At 50.4% G+C, this 19,065-nt stretch overlaps 1 protein-coding gene across 2 annotated transcripts in view; it reads left to right on the top strand.

Moving 5' to 3' along the window:
- Nucleotides 1-19,065, top strand: part of SCUBE1 (signal peptide, CUB domain and EGF like domain containing 1) — a 114,146-nt gene that overhangs the window by 21,329 nt on the left and 73,752 nt on the right. For both annotated transcript variants that reach the window (XM_016188318.2, XM_007523451.3), the window contains exon 3: nucleotides 27-155. In XM_016188318.2, coding sequence (XP_016043804.1) covers nucleotides 27-155 — 129 coding nt within the window. The remainder of the gene's footprint in view (nucleotides 1-26; nucleotides 156-19,065) is intronic.

The raw sequence follows: 19,065 nt of genomic DNA, 5'->3' as shown, positions 1-19,065 counted from the left end.
CTCCTGTCCTGCTCCTCCTTTTGCAGACATTGACGAGTGTGAGAATGACTACTACAACGGGGGCTGTGTGCACGAGTGCATCAACATCCCTGGGAACTACAGGTGCACCTGCTTTGATGGCTTCATGCTGGCACACGACGGCCACAACTGCCTGGGTGAGTGATTGAGGGGTGCAGCCTGCCTGCCCCCGGCACCCCCTCCTGTGCCACAGCTCCAGTTCACAGCTGAGGACGCCTGGGCATTCTTTGTGTTGTTTGTGTCTTTGTGTTGGTTGGAGGCTAGGGGTGCAGAACAACAGGAAATTATCATATGGACATTCTGGAGGGTAGATCAAGGCATTCGGGGTCAAGTGTTAGCAGGTCTGCTTTTCCTTCTGTGTCCTCTCTCCAGTCTGTAGATGTCCCCCTGCTTGCTCTGGGATCACAGTCACCTCTCTGCCTGTATACATAGCTGGGCACTCTCTTTCTCTGTGTCCCAAACACCTCAGTTTTTGTCAGAACTGGTGCCTCTTGCGTCTTCATTGTGCCAGCTCACCTTTTCACCCAGCAACAGAGAGAGAGAGAGAGAGAGAGAGAGAGAGAGAGAGAGAGAGACCCCAGCACTGGAGCTTTCTCCAGTGCCATAGCACTTACCATGCAGTGTTGGGACTTGAACCTGGACTGTGCATATGGCATGGCATACATTTCACCTAGTGAGCTATTTCTCCAGACCCTAAGTGCTTAAAATACAGCCGTGATCTGAAGATCTCTCTCTTGCTACTGGCTGTAGAGTGTCCTGGAGCAGAGCAGTTGGATCAGGTGGTAGGGGGTGGAGAGTGGGAGCTGTGGGTTTAGTGGGAGTGTGGGCACTTTATCAGCATGGCTACTTGCTGGCAGGAGTGTTTTAGGAGTAGCTGTGGGCAGTTGCCAAGCCAATGTCCAGGCAGCTGGCCGGCATGCAAGGTTCAGCGCTGTCAGTATTAGCACCTGAGGCTGTCATCCTGACCTCTGACCTCCGTCTTCCCCACTGTGCCTCAGAGATGTGCTACCAGCTACACCATGCTGTGTTCAGTAAGAATCGTATATCACCATGAAGCCAGGTAACTGGCACTTCGTAGCTATTATTCCAGGAGATCTGGCTACTCTTCTGTGGTTGGGTATTTAGTCTGTGTGTTTATTTCCTATCAGAATTCACAGGTGACTCTGGACCTAAACTTTTATTTTCTTCCTTTCCCAGTTGTGTCCCAGGTACTTCACAGAAACAGAATGACTGGGCCAAAATATTATTTCAACTTGTGTGTCCAGGATAGGGTGTGTGTGTGTGTGTGGTGGGAGGGGGGATCTTTTGAGTCAATGTTTCCTAAAGGGCTTGGCAGACCGTCCACGGTGCCCACTGGTTGCTGGTATATGGCCTCCTGAGTTTCTGGAACTTTCCCTCTTAGCAGTGCGTTTGCCTTAGACTTTCCCGACTGGTTTTGTTTAATGTGTGCTGGCTCTCAGATGAACTTGTGATGGAAAACAGACCTGTGAGCATGTCATTGCACCCCAAACTAAGCACTGCAGTGGAGGTGTGGACAGCAAGCTGTTTGAGCCTGGGGGACCTATGGAGAGCTACTCCTGCAAGGAGGGGAGGGGAAGCCAAGTCCTCTAGACTTCAAAGAGGAGGTGGCACTGAGCAAGTCTCCAAAGCTTGGGGAACAGGTTTCTGGGTTCCTAGGGCACAGCTAGCTCAGAAATCAGAATGAGGATGTGGGGTATGGCTGTTCTAGGTGGGAGAAGAAAGTGGTGGCGGGGTGCATGGGACAGGCAGAGTCTCTGATTAGATTGTAAAGACCTGGCCTGCTCTGCCTTGCTTGTTACAGACACCAAGCTAAGTATCTACCATCCAGTTGTTTCACTTGCCCAACAGCTAAGCACTACACCTTGATGGCTGCTTGCGCCCCTTTCAGAGGCTGGAGATGGAGCATGTCAGTAGCTGATTCATCCACAAAGGCAGAACCAACAGCCCCAGTGGCCATGGTCACAGGGCAGACCTGCAGCCTGCAGTTCTGGACTCCTCCCCTACCTTTGGCCCTACCCACCATTAGATCAATGATGTCTTCCCTGGGCCTTGGTGTCTTTGCCTGAGAAATGGACTTGCGGCCCCTGTCCTACAGGTCCTTGTGAGGAAGTGGTGCCAGTGTGGGCTAGGACCTGGTGCTGAACAGTGTGCCCGGCCTGGAGCCATGAAGGTGGGCTGGTTCCATCCTCTGCTACCACAAGGGGCAGACATGTTGCCCTCACTCCCTGGTGGCCCAGCCTGTTGCAGGAAGACCTGTGCACATCTTTGTTTGCACGTAGTTTTCACCGCTATCTCTTGACAAGGACCCACTTAGAGAGCTGGATGGGACACACACACCCCTCGCCGGCAGCTCTGAGCACAGATTGCAGCTCCCCACAGCACTCACTCACACATATGGCAGCCAAGAAAAGACTCTCTGCTGCTCCTCTCTCTGCGTTTAACTGCAAGCAGACCCTTCCCAGCAGGCTTCTTTTTGTGGGGGCGCTGTTTGTTTGTTTGTTTGTTTGTTTCCTTCTTAAGACAGAGCTCTGGCTGGAGAGACAGCAAATACTGGCTCCTGTCCTTTCTTCATACTTCAACTTCCAGAGCCTTGGGAGTCTCCTTTATGCAGGCATCAGAGCACAGACACAGTGTGGCACATACAGGCTTGAGAAATACCTGCTAAAATGAGTAAAACTGGAAGAGGAAACTGGGGCCTGGGGACATAGCATGGAGGTAGCACACCAGACTTGCCAGAGGCCCCAGAGGTCACAGGTTCAATCCCCAGCACCACCATATGCCAGTACTGGAAAGTGCTCTGATCTCTTCTTAAAATAAATTCATCTTTAGAAGAGAAAAAAAATAGAGAAGCTGAACGTGGAGCTTAAAGATTAGCATCTAAGGATTAGCATCTAAGGACAGTGGCACACCCTGTTAAGCACACACATTACCGTGTTAAAGTCCCCCCATCTCCACCTGCAGGGGGGATGCTTCACAAGTGGTGAAGCAGGTCTGCATGTGTCTGTCCTATCAAACAAACACAAAAACTAGAAAGGAAAAAGAAGTAAAAGTAAAAAATGCTTTTAGGAGTGGTGGATTGAGCCCCAGCAATACCTTGGTAGAAAAAAAAAAAGATTAGCATCAAGTCATGCATGACTGGTGAATAGAGTAAAACCCCACTCCAAGAGCTTCAGTTCCCTTCACTACAGGTGGGGTCAGTGAGATCTGTGTCAGAGTCACTGTGATAATTGAACTTGAGGCAGATCTAGAGAGCTGTGCAGACAGTGTCTTTATCAGCCAAGAGCCCATAACCTTTATCTAGCTGGCAAAGCCTGTGATTTCTGCCCACAGAGCTTATTATTATCTTCAACATGATTTTAAATGAATTATTTGTCAGTGTTTCAATGCTATCAAATATCACATCAAAATCAGCCATATCTCTAGGAAGGCAGCATAATGGTTCTACAAAAAGACTCTCATGCCTAAGGCTCTGAGGTCCCAGGTTCAGCCCCCCACCACCACCATATAAGCAATGCTGAGCAGTGCTCCTGTTTAAAAAAATAAATGAATAAAATCAGTCAGTCAGTCCTTCCAGGATCAGATAGTCACTGGGCCCCTGACATGTGTGCCATTTGAGGGGCAGGAGGGCAGACCCCACATGGCTGAGTGTTTTATTATCATTGCAAAGCTTCAGAACTAGATTGTTCAGTCTCCTCTACCTTGACAAATAACCCTCCCTGATGAGCTAGAAGGTATGACTGGAATTCAGAATGTAGGACTACTGGATTTTGGGGCCAGAAAGTAGGGGCATAGGCAGCACCTGCTCTTCTTCACCTCTGGCTCCATCCGACACCCCCAGGCAGCATGAGGACACCATGATCTCAGGAGTCAGGCTCTAGCCAATGTACCCCATGCCACCTTCCCTATAACCATTGCCTATCTGACAACAGACAGCCTGGGGCCATATGGACAGAGGATTTTAGGTTCTCAGACCCCCGTGGTGTTCTAGAAGTGTGGATATATGTACCAGATGCACATGACTCCCCCAAACTCCTTAATTCATGGGGGAGCCACAGCCACGGGAGGGCCAGAGTGGGGACCCCCAAGCCCCGGGACAGAGGAGGACAGAGGACAGAGTCACCTCTTCCCTGCATCTCAGTGTGGACCTGGCAACAAGTGACAACATGGAGGAAGTGACAGCATGGAAGGCCTTCCATGGCCTTCCTCTCCATGGAAGGGTTTGTACTCACCTTCTTGCTTCCAGTGCCAGCCTTTTCCTGAATCTCATAGCCAGACCTCTTGGCTCAATTTTCTTTTTCAGAGACAGAGGAAGGATGAAAGAAAGAGACCACAACATGAAGTTTCCTTCAACGTGGTGGGGGCTGGACTCAAACCTGGATCACATGCCTGGCAAAGCAGTGCATGATCCACAGGAGTTATTCTCCAGGCCTGATTTATTGACTCATTTAACCTTGCTCAGTCTCAGTAGGAAGAGGGTAGCTAGTGCTGTGTAATGAAGCCTTCTCCAGTGTAGGAAATGGTGGTCTTTGTTGATGGAGTTAAGCTCTGGAAAGTTCTCTGTTTCTGTACTTTATGCAGTTCTGGCCAACCCTGATCAGTCCCCCTGAGAATCATCCCGAACCTGTTACCTGTCTAGGACAAGGAGGCCCTTTTGCAATGTCTTTTGTTTTGTCTCCCCAAATTGGCCCCATTGTACCATTCTCCAGCTGCTGCTGGACGTGTGTGTGTGTGTGTGTGTGTGTGTGTGTGTGTGTGTGTGTGTGTGTGTCTGTGTGTCTGTGTGTGTGTGTGTGTGTGTGTGTCTGTGTGTAACCGAGTGAAATCCCAATCAGCTCAGCTCAGTTTGGAAAGCATTCTGAGTTCACTCTCAGAGAAATGAGGCTGATGGCTTAAGGGCTATTTTCTTGCCTGGATTTTCACAATTGAACCATTTCTTTTGTGCACATGAGGTAATTTTCTTGTGGAAACGGCTTGCCTGTGACTGGGTCCTGGAAGGAGGCCAATTCTGTCCTCAGGGAGCAAAACCCTCTCTCGATTTGACATCTTTATTGAGAAATTTCTCAAATGTAACAGAAAATGATACCGGAGGGAATTGAAACTGAGATGAGATCCTCTCTCAACCCCAAATGACTGCTTTTAGCATCATAATTACTTGAAATAGCAGTAGTTCTGCTTGAAAAATATTATTCCAAACTCTACGCAATTGGACATAAGAGCAATATTTAGGCTAATAGAATAAGTTTTTTTTTTTCATCTTAAATGAAAACCAGCAGTGGATAATTTTTCCCATCTCCACAAAGCAAGGCTCCTTTTTCTCTGAAGCCATTAGTTCACTTAGCCAGATGTTTGCTTCAACCCCAGTCTTTACCTTGACTTACTGAAAAATATGTGTCTCAAATTGCTCACAGTTTGAGTTTTGGACTTGCTTCTCAGTACTTTTTCCCGTCTGATGCAGAGAAGTCATCTGTAGCCAGGCTCCACAGAAAAGTGCTCTAGATCAGACAGAGCACTGCTCCCCATCAACACTGAGCTCTGACTACACGTGCAGCTACTTGGCTGGAAGGAGGGGGCTTGGGTGAAGTCTGTGTTGTGTGAGCCTGGAATTGACCAGGGTGTCCAGCCTGAGTCCTTAAAGCACCCCTGGGCAGAGCCATTACTAATTTACCAATTTACCATTACTAATTTACCCCTTTACCAATTTGGAGACTGACTTAGAAACAGAAAATAACCTACATGAGGTTACACAGCCAGTGAGGGGCAGAGCCTGGTTCTGACCCAGGTCCGGGCTTCTGCCAGTTCGAGCCTATAGTTCCCTGCCCCACAGCACCCAGGACAGTGACAGCTCTGGAAGGCTGGCAGGGTTCAGGGAGGGTTGCTTTCCATGGGGTCCTAGATATACATCCCTGTGAACTGGGAAGTCACTGAGAAATCCTAGCATCTGCCTCATCTGGCTGGTGGGTGGTACACTCGAGAACATTCCTGAGAGTTCACCTGATGTGGCCCTCCTCCCCGTAGTTTTTCTGCTTCCCCGGGCCAAGGCAGAGGCTTGCTGCCTATGTAAGAGTCTCCTGTAGCTCTCAAAGTGACCCTGGGATTTTTGTCTTACCCCACATGACTCTGCTACCTCATCACTCAGACCTTCTCTTACTTTCACTACAGCACTAAGTCTATAAGTGTCCTGACTCAGGACAGGTGTCTGTCAATTCTTCCTCTCTTGCCCTCCTGTGCCCTCCAACCCAGCCTTTGCCAAACCCACAGAGTCCTTGTACAAACCCCTGCTGTTCACAGCTGCTCCATGGTGACCCCATTGGGAAGCCTACTTGTCATTCTAGACCCCCTTCCCCTGTCACTCTGAGTCAGGGTCTCCTCCAGTTCCCCTGAGTGTAGATGCTTATCTCCCTGTCTTCCTCCTGGCAGACTGATGCAGGGCCTGGCATTTCATAGGTGGGTCAGAAATACTTGCAGGTTGAATGAGGAAGCAAATCTGTAAAATCTCCTAGGTTCTCTTACTCTGACAATCATATACTGAGAGCTTGTAGCTAAGACCAGGGTGTATACGGTGGGCATCTCTCACAGGACTTGCAAGAAAGAGTGTTCACTATTTCAGTGACAGGTACAAAGTACTCTGTCAGCAGTGGCACTGAGCCTCCCACCTAGTCCTCATCCACTAGTTTGTCTCCAGAAAAAGTGTTCTTAGCACCTGTTGTGTGCAGGACCTGCTTTAAGTGCTAAAGATACAGTGAGCCGTGAGCAAAAACAGCAAAGGCCCCATCCTTATGGATTTACCTAGTAAGAAGGGAAAGCCCTTAAGTCAATAAACAGTAAACTTAGTCTGGTCAAAATAATGTGATAGAAAGGAAGGGAAGAAGGTTACCTCAGAGACCACACAGTGGTGCACTCTGTTCAGCTTCACAAGTGGTGAAGCAATGCTGCAGGTCTCTTTCTCTCTTTCTCTCCCCCCTTCCCCTTTCTATCTCCCCTTTCCCTATTTATTTCTTTCTGTCTCACAACAACAACAACAACAAATGTGATTTCACTAGAGAAAGTGGTGCCCCAATTCTATCCTACACCTGGGGGTAGAACATCATCTTCTGTTTTCACAGATCAAGAATTCAAAGTGTGTCAGGGACAGCATATCTCTGCCCCTAAACTGGGAAATGTGAAGACTGGGGATGACATGATGACCAGGAGCTGGCATCTTCCGGAGACTTCTCTGCTGAGGTCTAGTGGTTGGTGATGGCTGTCAGCCAGCACACTATGGTGGCCTCTTACTTCCCAGGTGGAGTGGTGTGAGCTTCATTTCAGCACAGCAAGGCGAGGGGACTCACTTGGTGAAGGGGCCTCAGTGATGAGGAGGGAAAAAAAAAAACCCAATTTGAAAATCTGAAGATCTTCCTCCCAGGCAGAAGGAGTTGGAGCAGTGCAGTGACCCAAGGCTGGGGGGGGTGGGGGAGAGGACATGGATTTCACACTATGTATGCTTAACCCAGTGTCACCTCCAGGACCCTTACATTGATATTCTCTGTAGCAACTACTATGACAGTTTTCAGTGCTGGGGAGCCTACTTGAGTTTCCTGAAGAGCCATAACACTCCACTGGACTTTGGAACCTGCTTTCCTCCAGCATCTCATAACCCACTGGGGCTTTTCTAGGAGAATGGGAACCTGCTTTCACAGCAACAAGTTTCTGGAGCTTAGAGGCAGAACCAGACCCCACAGAGCCTTAGAGTCCCTGGAAGGAAATTGTGCTTTATTGCAGATTAGCTGGGAAGCCACAAGACATTTCAACCAAGGACTGACATCATCTGGCTGACTTCTTCATCAAAAGGGATTTCCTTTCTGGCTGCCAAGTAGAGAATGTGTTACAGGGAATTAGGAGGCTGAGACTGAGATGGAAGTGTGGATTCAAGATGCTGGGAGCTCAGTTCAGGGTGAGGATGGTGGAGGTGATGAGCTCAGAATATATTCTGAGAACAGAGCACATGGGAACTGCTGATAGGCTAGACAGAATAGGTAGAGATCAAGAAGGAGTCAAGACTGTTAGAGTTTGCTTTAAGCTCCTGTGTGCCCCCAGTGCTATGACTGAGATGGGGGTGGGGGCTGGAGCAAGAGTCTCACTCTGTGAGACTCGAGTGTTTGACCAAGTTCTGTTTAAGCCGATCAATGGCAATGAGTGGAAATGATGTACAGGCCTGAAAGTCTGTGTAGTATTCAAGTTCAGGGTGATGGGAGAGCCTCAGGATTCTAGAGGGCATTGAAAACCAGAGATAAAGGTTCCAGAAGAAAGCTCAGCCCATAAAGCACATATTTCACTATGCCCAGAGACTCAGGTTCTAATCCTTGAACTCACATAGAAGCACCATGCAGAAGGGAAGCTTCACAGTCAATGGTGAGGTGCTGTGGTGTGTGTATGTCTCTCTCTTCCCCTGTCTCTCACCATCTGATACAAAAAGGGAAAAGAAAAGTTCGCTGAGAGCAGTAAAAGCATGCATGTGCAAAAGGTATGGTAACAGAAGAAAAGAAAGGGAGGGAGGGAGGGAGGAAGGAAGGTAGGAAGGAAGGAAGGAAGGAAGGAAGGAAGGAAGGAAGGAAGGAGGGAAGGAAGGAAGGAAAGCTGAGAGGTTAGCATTAGTGAATGAATATGAATGAGGACTGCTCCATGCATTGGACTACAGAAGCACAGGAGATCAACCAGGCCCCATCACTGTGTGACCTCAGGGAAGGAGCTCAGCTTCTCTGAACCTCCTGGTTCCTGTCTACAGGCAGTAGCTATGCTTATTAGACAGAGATCATGCAGAGGATACATGAGAAAAAAACTGCCTTCAGTAAACCATTCCATCATCACTTACTCCCAGTGTTCAAAATTAGAGAATTTGTCAGAACAAACAGATGTCTCTTCTGAGCCAGAAGAGAAGCCAGGGTGAGCACTCACATCCCAGAGTGTTTCCCTCCTCTTACCAGGGCCCATTCACTGACCCTGGAGCCACGTAGCACCAGGGCCTCAGCTCTGCCAGACTCATGTCTCCTCTGTCTGTCTCTGTTTTGTTCACCAACACGTGGACTTGGGCCCTGTCTGGTGGGGTCAGTGGGAAGGTGGATGTGGGTGACTCTGGAGGCCACCCAGAAGGGAGGCAGCAGGAAGACATCAGCAGGACCCAGGGACCCAGGTGCACACATGGGGGCAGTGACTGGGACACCCAGGTGCTGCGTGGGCTCAACCACAGGGACAGCTCTCCTGCCACACAGCCACACGGGTTCTGGAAGGACCCAGAAGGGCCACACAGCTGGTGACAATGTGCTGCTCCTTTGAACTCCTGATGAAAGCTGGAGCTGCTGCTGTTTATTTGTCTTTATACTTCAACAACTCTGATGCTTTTTCTGCCAGGAGGGAGGAAAAAGCACTCTGACCATTCTCATATGAAACTAAACATCTCAGAATAGTTATATGCTTGCTCCATACACACACACACACACACACACACACACACACACACACACATTTCTGTTTTTTCACTAGAGCACTGCTCAGCTCTGGCTTATGGTGATGCAGGGGATTGAACCTGGGATCTCAGAGCCTCAGGCCAGAGAATTTGCATAACTATTATGCTGTCTTCCCCACCCTCATACACCAGTATCTTTAAGGTAAACTCAAGAGCTTTCTTCCTCAATTATATCCCTCCCCTCAATTCTCCCTTCACCCCCACTTTCTGCACTCTTGACCTACATTCAGTTGATCTAAACATGGCCTGGAGGAGGGATTTGCTCTTGGAGGACAAGTGGTACTTGGGCCCACTCCTCAGGGCCTTTTACAGCTGTTCGTCTGGTGGGAATTGTGGCTCCTGAAAAAAAGCACATTGACATGGTGTCTGTTAACAGACCACCTTCTTTTCCCAAGTGGCCCCAGAGCTGTGGGCATAGTGAAGGAGGGTGGGAGTGAGGAAAAGTCAATGAGGTGGACTGATTGCGACTCAGGTGGGTTTCAGAGGCAGGTGGACTCTGTAGCCCCATGCATGCGGCCAGCTCAGAATCAGGGGCAGACCCCTTCTCACAGCGACCTCTTCTCACCGCAGGACTGGGCAGACACTGGGGTGAATGAGGGCTGAGAGTCTGCCTCTTTGGACCTTGAATTTACCAGGGGTCCTTAAGAGACTCCCTGCCACTCTCTGCCTTGGTTTTTCCCTATCAAGTGTGAAAGGCAGGGTTGGGGTCCAACCCGTGACTCTGGGATTCCATAAGGTTTTGTGATTAGCAGCAGGCCCCTTTATTTTAAGCAGAATTAACCAATGCCTGTGATTCTGTAGCTGAAATAGGAGGTCAAGACTGATGGAGACACAGACCCTGCTCACCCTGCAGCCCTCAGAGTGTGTGTGTGTGGAGGGGCTGGCTGCTATCTGTGTCAGCACCTGACTCTGCCCAGCATGTCTCAGGGACAGTGGCCAGGCACTTTACCTGGCCTTCCTGACCCCTGTCAGGTGCAGGCTCAGCTTGCCTCTCTCTCCTCAAATCCCAGAAGTGTCACCTCCAGCCACTCAGACAGCCTCCATTTCTCTAAACCAGGGGTAGAGAAGCTTTTTTTTTTTTCCTGCCAACAGCCACTTGGTTATGTATAACATCATTCTTGGGTCATACAAAGTTATCAAACTTAAGAATTAAAAATTAGCACTTAATGTCAATCTGAAAAAAAAACTCCTAGATTTGTTGAATTCAGAGTACTGCAGTTGCCTTGGCAGGGCCAGGCTGTGTGATTTTTTATGGGCTGAATGTCCCCTAGCCTTGCCCTAAATGGACAACCCCCCCTTTCCTTCTCTGCAATATCCTTCAAGTACTGTCCTTCTGCACCCTGAATTTTACCCCTGAGCACTCACAGTCTCCATCCAGGCTTTTCTCTGACTCAGCACTCTGTCCCCCTGAGTGTCACCAGACCCTGGGTAGATAGCTCCTGCCACCTATCCCTGGAGATCCCAGCTTCAGGATGACTTAGCTGTGGGTGGTGCTTCTTCTTCTAGCGTTTGCCCTTCTTCCATAGCCAATCAACAGTGTCAGGTTGAGCCTGATGTAAAGTTTCGAGACCTCCTTTGAATCTGGAGAGGTGGCAGTCGTTGACTATGTGGGTCATAGTCTGTCTGTAGCCGCAGGGGCAGTTCGGGTCGTCTCTGGCTCCCCAGCGATGGAACATAGCGGCGCACCAGCCATGGCCTGTTAGCGATTGAGGTGGGTGGTGCTAGAGGGGAGGAGCAGAATATTCTATTCTGATGGCTGGGCCAGCAGGACTTGACAGCCATAAACCCCCACCTAAACCCCCACCTGCCTCTGGATGCCAAACATCCAGGCTCTCAAAGCCTTCAAGGTTTTACAGCTGACATTATTACTGCAGTACTGCAGCCCCCCGTCCCTAAATGACCCAGGCTGGGGACAACACACTTCTCTTCCTCCTTTCTGCTCTCCTTAGAGATGGCACCATATGAGGCCACCCTTACCACTGACAGGACCAGACTGAAGTCTGTTGTGGCTTCCCTGGTGCCAGCTACACCTTTGTGGGCCCCCATCAGATAAATTGGGGAGGAAGAGGCCCCACTGTGCCCCAGAGCAGACAGTGAAAATCCACAGATGACAGAGACAGACACCCCACTGCAGAGGCCAGCCCAGGCCAGCAGACACCTTCCCTATGCCCAGGCCATGCGCCAAGGGCCCTAGCCAAGCTCTGTGAAATAAACAAATAAAGCAAGTGTCTTGTGAAAGTTCTTTAAAAAGACTTGACCACCAAAACATAGGCCCCAAACCAGACCTGAGTCATGTGCCTGAAAGGGTGCATTATCAACAAGCAAAGGCAGCGTGGAGCCTTGGGCATAGCCATGCTGCCAACCATCTTGCTTATTTTGGAGCAGCCTGGCCCCTGGGTGTCTAGGGGTCATCCTGGACATTCACTGGGCCCAGCCGTGTCTGGTGCTATCCTGCATTGGGCCTGCTTCTCTGCCCTACAAGGACAGCCCCCCAACCCCCTGTTTATGATGGCCACGAGCCCCTCGCCTGCCCCAGCACTCCACCCCAGCACCCACCTTTCCCAACCACAAACGACTGGAAATAGACTGGCTGGCAGAGACACCCCACTGCCTGGCTGGCACTCCATGTCTGTGGCAAGTGAGGAATCATGGCAGCCACTCAGCTGCCTGGTCTGGGGACTTTTATGACCTCGCAGGTGCCCGTTTAAGGAGGCAGAGGATCCCACAGGCTGCATGCCCCTCTCCATCCCATCCCCTGTTGCTCCTGCTAACCCACAAGGGAGCAGACACCAGCCGGCACAGGCTACAGATGCACCCTGTCTGCACTGGGCTTTGCATGACACAGAGTAAACCCCACCCCCACCACACCCCACACCCCCGCCTCCTGGCTGGACCTTAACCCCTTAGCAGTGCAGAACTCTGACCTCTCTGACTGTGGTCCCTCTCTGCCCCAGGCAGCAACTCCCTTAAGGCAGGCCTTCAGCTCCTGATCGTTGCCTATTCCCTGCACCTGCCACAGCGAGTGAATAAATGAATGAATGAAACAACAGGAGGCTGATCATGAAGGCACTCAGAGTGGAGAGCTGGACACTAGAAAGGTGACTTCACTGCAGATAGTCACACTCTACACATTCTACTTGGCCTTATATTCTGTGTGGGCACCATTTGCAGATGAACCGGGAGCCAGTGGGGGATGAGGAGGGAGTAAGGCTCACTTACAGGAACCCAGCTTCCAGGAAGGCAGCAGAACTCTGAACAGCCCAGTTGCCTTGTTCAGTGCCACATCACCCTAATGTTGGTGAGAAAGGGGAAATCCTGCCTGAAGTTGAACAAAACATTACTCAAGGGCCTGATTTCATTCAGAACCACAGTTTCCAGACACCTATGGCAATATTAAGTGAATGAGGAGCTGCTGTGATTCCCCCACAAAGGAAAGGACAATAGCTGCCCAGGTGTGTGTCTTGCCAGGATGACAGGGTAGCTGGGGAGAAGGGGCCCCAGAGGGCTCAGCTGCCACAGGACAGGTAGCAAGTGTATGTTGCAAGAGCACCTGAGTGCCAGAAGGCTCCGGCAGCCTCCAGCAGAGAAGGATGGAAAGGTTATGCACACAGGGACTCAGTGACAGCAGGAGAATCCCCACATAAGAACATGAAACAAAGTAGGTGCTTGTGGGTATGGTTGTAGTTCAAGGGTAAGACTGAGTGTTGAACTGTTTTTGTTGTTTAATTTTCTGCAGTTCTTCCAAAACTCCCTGTCAAAAAATTTAATAATAAAACCATTTTACTAGACATGTGATAAGGAAGTCATGCTAGCTTCTTGCTGGGAGGAAAGCTGTGGAGGGGAAGTGGCCCTGCCCCTGGGCTGGGGAGGGTATGGGTTGGCCCTGGCAAGGCCTAAGCGTTGACCAAGCTCACAGGTTCCCGTTGTACGATGCTCCCTGGTGTCTATGCTCAGGCCTCGGCCTCTGCCCTCTTATAGCCCCTCCGCCCACTACTTTATTAAGTATGGACCAAAAAATCATTTCTAAGGTTTGTGTGGCTGTGAGACCCACCCCAGGCTTGGCTACCAGGGGCCACCAAGTGGGACAGGGCAGCTCACAACAAGCTTCACAGGACAAGGCAGGAGGGTGCAGGGCCCCGGATGTACTGGGACCTTCATGTGCACTGGAGACTCCCAGGTAGGGGACACTGGGCACAGGGAAGAAGAGACAGCCTTCAGAAAGCACCCAGATGGGAGCCTGGTCAGTGGGAAGTGCTGGCTCTTCTCCTGCACAGCTTTGGAAGGTAGGTGACCCTGTAGAGTTTAGAAGGCTTGCTGCCTTGCAGAAGCTGAATCCTGTGCTGAAAATGGATGTCCCGAGTTCGGTGTCTGACCTGACCAGACTCAGGCCTGGACTGGGTGCAAAACCTGTGTTGGGAGGGGGTGTGGGGAGTCCCCAGGCTTCCTTGGTTCTTGGAGTTCTTCCCAAAGTGTGCTCACCCCTGCCCCAGCCCCCACCCACCCACCTACCCAAGCAAGCAGAGCATCCAGCTGGGCCTGCTTTCTCTCTTAGGATGCTCATTAAGAATCCTGTCAGAGCGCTTGCCCTTTCTTGTCTCTGAGCTTCCAGTTTTGGTCCCAGAATTTGTTTGTTTGGTTTGTCCTCCCCTTCCCTCTTCCCAGGCCTCCCTCTGCATCTCCATCAAAAGAAGGTTCCACAGACCTCAGAGCCTCCCACCAGGCTCACGTTCCTAGATTCTCCAGCTGGGGGGACGGAAGCCCTGGAGCACCCACACCCATCTAGCTGTGTAACTTAGGGTGATGCTCACTGTCTGGGCTAAGGCTGGTGAGATGTGAGAGCAGAGCAGGACCCACCCACTACTTCTCCATCACCTGCTGCCTCCCCACCTGTCTAGGCTCCAGAGGGGAGTGGAGGAACTGGTCTTGCTGTGAGTGGCAGTGTCAAAGGTCAGCAAAGTGTCCCCCAGGAGGGCCTCAGCCCTTGCCACCACTCCCAGAAGTTCTGTACAGCAAGAAGGGCTTTTATTTCTTTTAGTTTTTGTTGTTTACTTTTATTTATTACTTATTGTTTATTTATTTATTTATTTGCCACCAGGCTTACTGCTGGGGCTCAGTGCCAACACTGAATCCACTGCTCCTAGTGGCCAATTTTTATTAAATATGACAGAGAGATATAGATAGTGATCAGAGAAGAAGAGAGAAAGAGATACCTGTAGCCCTGCCTCACCACTCATGAAGCATCTTCCCTGCAAGTGGGGACCAGGGGCTGGAACCTGGGTCCTTACATGTGGTAATATGTGTACTTAATTGTATGAGCCATCATCCAGCCTCTTTACTTTTAAAAGCGAGAGAGAAAGACCCCAGAGCACCACTTTGGTACGTTCTGCCAGGGGTCAAAGTCAGGGCCTCCAGCATACAAATCCTGTGCTCTGTTCACTCAGCCACTGCCCGTGCTCCAGAGGGGCTTTTCTTTCTTTGCTTAACATTTTGTGTTCATTTTACTTTAATTATAGAGAGAGACACAAAGAAAGACTAGGGCACTGCTCAGCTCTGGCTTACAGTGGTGCTGGGGATTGAACCTGGGACCTTGGAGTCTCAGTCATGAAAGTCTTTTGCAGAACTATTATGCTGACTCCCCAGCCCTTCAGACCTTCATCCCAGCAAAGCACCAGCACAGTTGGAAGCCACCAGGAGCCTCCCTGGGAGCTCCCCTTACTCATGGGACCCAGGACTGCAAGCCCAGAGGAGTGGTGGCTCCTGCTCCTTTTCCTGCCTGGGGTCTCTCTCTACAAGCTCCCAGTGCAGGCTGTGTTCCCTCAAAGCAGGCAGGGGGACCCAGCTCTCCTCTCCTCAGCACTCACTGGTCCTGATGTGATGGCTTCCTTCCCCAGAACCCAGCCAGCAGTCACCCCACCTTCCTCTCCCATCGCATTCCCTAACTGGCCTCATTGGGCAGCCTGGCCAGGACACATAGCTCTTCCCTGCTCTCCCAGGCTTCCTGCCAGGCTCCATCCCCCCTACACACACATGCACTGTGTGTTCCCAGTCACTCCTCCCACAAACGTGCACCATGAGCCCCACGTGCTATCCATAACCCTGGGCCACAGTGACACCACCCTGTCCCCAAGGCCTCCACTCCCTAGGAACACAGAGATCCTGGAGGAAGGCAAGGCATATGCTGGGTGACTTGTCTATTGGTTGGAGTCAGGGGTCTGGGAGATGGCATGTGGAGTCAAAAGAAGCCAGCCCAGCTGAGATCAGGGAAGGATATTCAGGTGGGGGAACAGCAAGCCATCTGTAGCCCAGGTGGTAGGGGGCCAGGCTGAGGCTGGTAAGGGGTGTGGGCAGAGCAGCTGCAAATGGGATCTGTGTTTTACAGAAGCAGACCAGGAGGTCTTTGGTGGCTTCCAAGCAGGGACAGAGATAATTAGTTGTATGGGCAGCAGGGTAAGGGGTGGTGCAGGCAGCCATTGGGGAGGGAGGCCTTTGCAGTCACCCAGACTGGAGTAGGGACAGAAGACAGGAATGCTCCACTCAGGGATTAGACATGAGCATGGGCAAAGGGTGCCAAGGATGAGTGCCAGGTGTTGAGGCAGGAGCCACTTGTCGGGCTGCGCCACGGAGAAGAGAGAGAGGAGATCTGGAGCGAAGAGGGAACACAAATCTTTATTTGCACGGGCACCTCAGATTTGGGTGAGAGCGCAGTGGTTTGGGCCACGAGGAGGTAGCAAAAATGGCCGCCTCCCGGACCACCCTCCCTTGCATCTAATCACCAATGTGAGAAGCGGGCAAGAGAGATGGGGGGGGGGGGGGCGGAAGAAGAAGGGCTTTATAGGGCAACAACCAGGAGTGACGTGTCGAGACAGGATTGGTTGAAAAAGGCACTGCGAGAATATTGTGGGAAGTGGCAAAGCCTGAGGGGACAGCTTGGCAGATGTGACTGCATCTGCATAATTCCCCAGCAGCCACTCTGGATTGTGCAGCCCTGGGCTGAGATGAGAAGCTGTGGGCAGGACTAGGCTCTGTTCTGCTCTGTCTGTTCTGGTCTGGTGGGGGTGCAGCAGGAGCTTGGAGTGCACTGCGTTAGGCGTGTCCTTCCTGCCCACCACTCACATGCAGGAGGCCATTGATGGCAAAGTCCAGAGAGTGGTGGAGCAGATAGGCCCAGAGGTCTGGCAGTATTGGCAAATAGGTGGCAGGGAAAGTCATGGGGTAGGGTGCCATCTCCAGGAAGCAGAGCCCAACCTGGCCTCCACAGATGCCCTGAACTTCCACCAAATGGGAGAAAGTTGTTTGCCAGCCATGTACCTGCTGAGTGCAGTGCTAAGATGTATAAGGCACTCTGGAAATTCAACAGGATCTGAGTGAACAGCATCTAAGTGATGCTCCCCAGAGGAGAGATGCAAATGGGTGAGACGCATGTGCATGTGGCTGGGGACGTGCACACCAGGGTTGTGAGATACCATCTCACACCCACTGGAGCAGGCAGAATTTTTCAAACACTGGAAAGGAAGTGTTAGCAAGGCTATGTGGGAATCAAAGCTTTTATATTTTGCTGGTGGAAACGTAAAGTAGTGTGTAGCCTACTGGCTGCTTGAAAAAGTTGAGTGGTGGGCCAAGCAGTAGGGCACCTCGTTTAGTGCACACATTATAGTATTCAAAGACCTGGGTTCAAGCCCCTGGCTCCCACCTGCAGGGGAAAACTGCAAGTGGTGAAGCAGGGCTGTGGGTGCGTCTCTATCTCTTTTCTTCTCTATATCTCCCCCCACACTCTTAATTTCTCTCTGTCTCTATCCAATAAATAAATAAGATTTTTTAAAAATCTTGTAAAAATTTTTTTAAATGGGCTGTGTGGTGGTGTACCTGTTAGGTGCTTGTGTTAGCATGCACAAGGATCCAGTTTGAGCCTCGGATCCTCACCTATAGGGGGAAGCTTTCTGAGTGGTGAAGCAGGGCTGCAGGTGTCTCTCTGTCTCTCTCCTTCTCTATCTCCCTTCCCCCTCTCAATTTCTTTCTGTCTCTATCAGATAAAAAGTTCAAAAAAGTGTGAAGCGCAAGGACCAATGTAAGGATCCCGGTTTGAGCCCCCAGGTCCCCATCTGCCAGGGGAGTTGGTTCACCACTTGTGAAGCAGGTCTGCAGGTGTCTATCTTTCTCTCCCCCCTCTGTCTTCCTCTCCTCTCTTCATTTCTCTCTGTCCTAGCCAATAATGACAACATCAATAACAACAACAATAACTATAACAATAAAATAAGGGCAACAAAAGGGAATAAATAAATAATTTTTTTAAGTTCAAGAAAAATTTTAATTTTGTTGGTTCTGCAAAAAGCTCAACAGAGAGTCACCACATGACCTAGCATCAGTACTCCTAGGCATGGGCCCTAGAGAAGTGAGATGCTGGCATGGAAAGCATGTATGTGAATATTCACAGCAGGGGTGTTCCTAATAGCCAGAGCTGAAACAACTCCAATGCCAATGTGAAATATACTAGAACAGTATTCAGCCACAAACATGAACAAAGCACCAATACATGTTACAACCTTCAGAGACCTTGAAAACATTTGCAGTGTGACAGAAAACAGACACAGAAGGCTGATGCTGCATGATTTCATTTACAGGAACTGTCCAGAACAGAAAGTAGACTCCTGGTCATCAGATGGGAGAATTGCAGCTTACAATGGGCACAGAACTTCTTGGGGGGGGGGGGAGTTTGCTGGGAATGTTCTGGAATTAAAGCATAAGGATGTTTGCACAATCAAGACTGCTCAAAATCCTGAAAGTATCTTTGTGACATTATGCAATGGGAATTATGATTCTGTAGGAGCACGTGCTAGGAATGGGATGGCATGTGCCAGGGTGAGAGCAAGGCGTGGGCAGGCCCACGTGGAGGCAGCTCTGGGCCTTGTTCTGGGACAACGTTAGCCCCTGATAGGCTCCCCCGCCCCCAACACACACACACACACTCCAGAGGAGGGTGACCTACCAGGGAAAAGTTCCAGGAACTAAGCTGCTAAGGATTCCAGAAAAACAGAACTCCTTTCAGATTCGGTTCATTGTTACTTTACCAGTTTACAAGAGACTTTAACGCCTGCCCTCTCCATCTGTGCACTCCTGGGAGATCCTGAAGTATCTGCAGTGGCTTCATTCCACTGCCACTGGAGCAGGGCATGTGTGAGAGCTGGGTGCTTCTTCATGAGTTCTTTTAACTTAAAGCACTATCATTCTCTCTGTATTACAGAGAAAGAAGTAAAGGCCCCAAATGGTTAAGCGACCTGTCCAACATCACATAGCAAGGAAGCCACTGTGTTGTGTTACCCACCTGGTGCAACTTACAGGGCAATCAGGAACCAGACATAGGTGGTGGTCGTCACATGACGCCTCCTGTCGATCTTTGCAAGGAGGAGTGGTCAGCATTGAGCTTGACAGCAAACTCCTGGTGCTTAGACATGTTCAGGGCTGTCCAGCTGGCACTGAGGGTCCACAGAATCACTGAGTTGGAGCTGAAGGTTGGCCAAGCTGGGGAGGGG

This window comes from Erinaceus europaeus, chromosome 4 (genome assembly GCF_950295315.1).
Source record: "Erinaceus europaeus chromosome 4, mEriEur2.1, whole genome shotgun sequence".
Lineage (NCBI taxonomy): Eukaryota > Metazoa > Chordata > Mammalia > Eulipotyphla > Erinaceidae > Erinaceus > Erinaceus europaeus.
The sequence above is the reverse complement of the archived record's forward strand: the minus strand, read 5'-3'. Positions and strand labels throughout refer to the sequence as shown.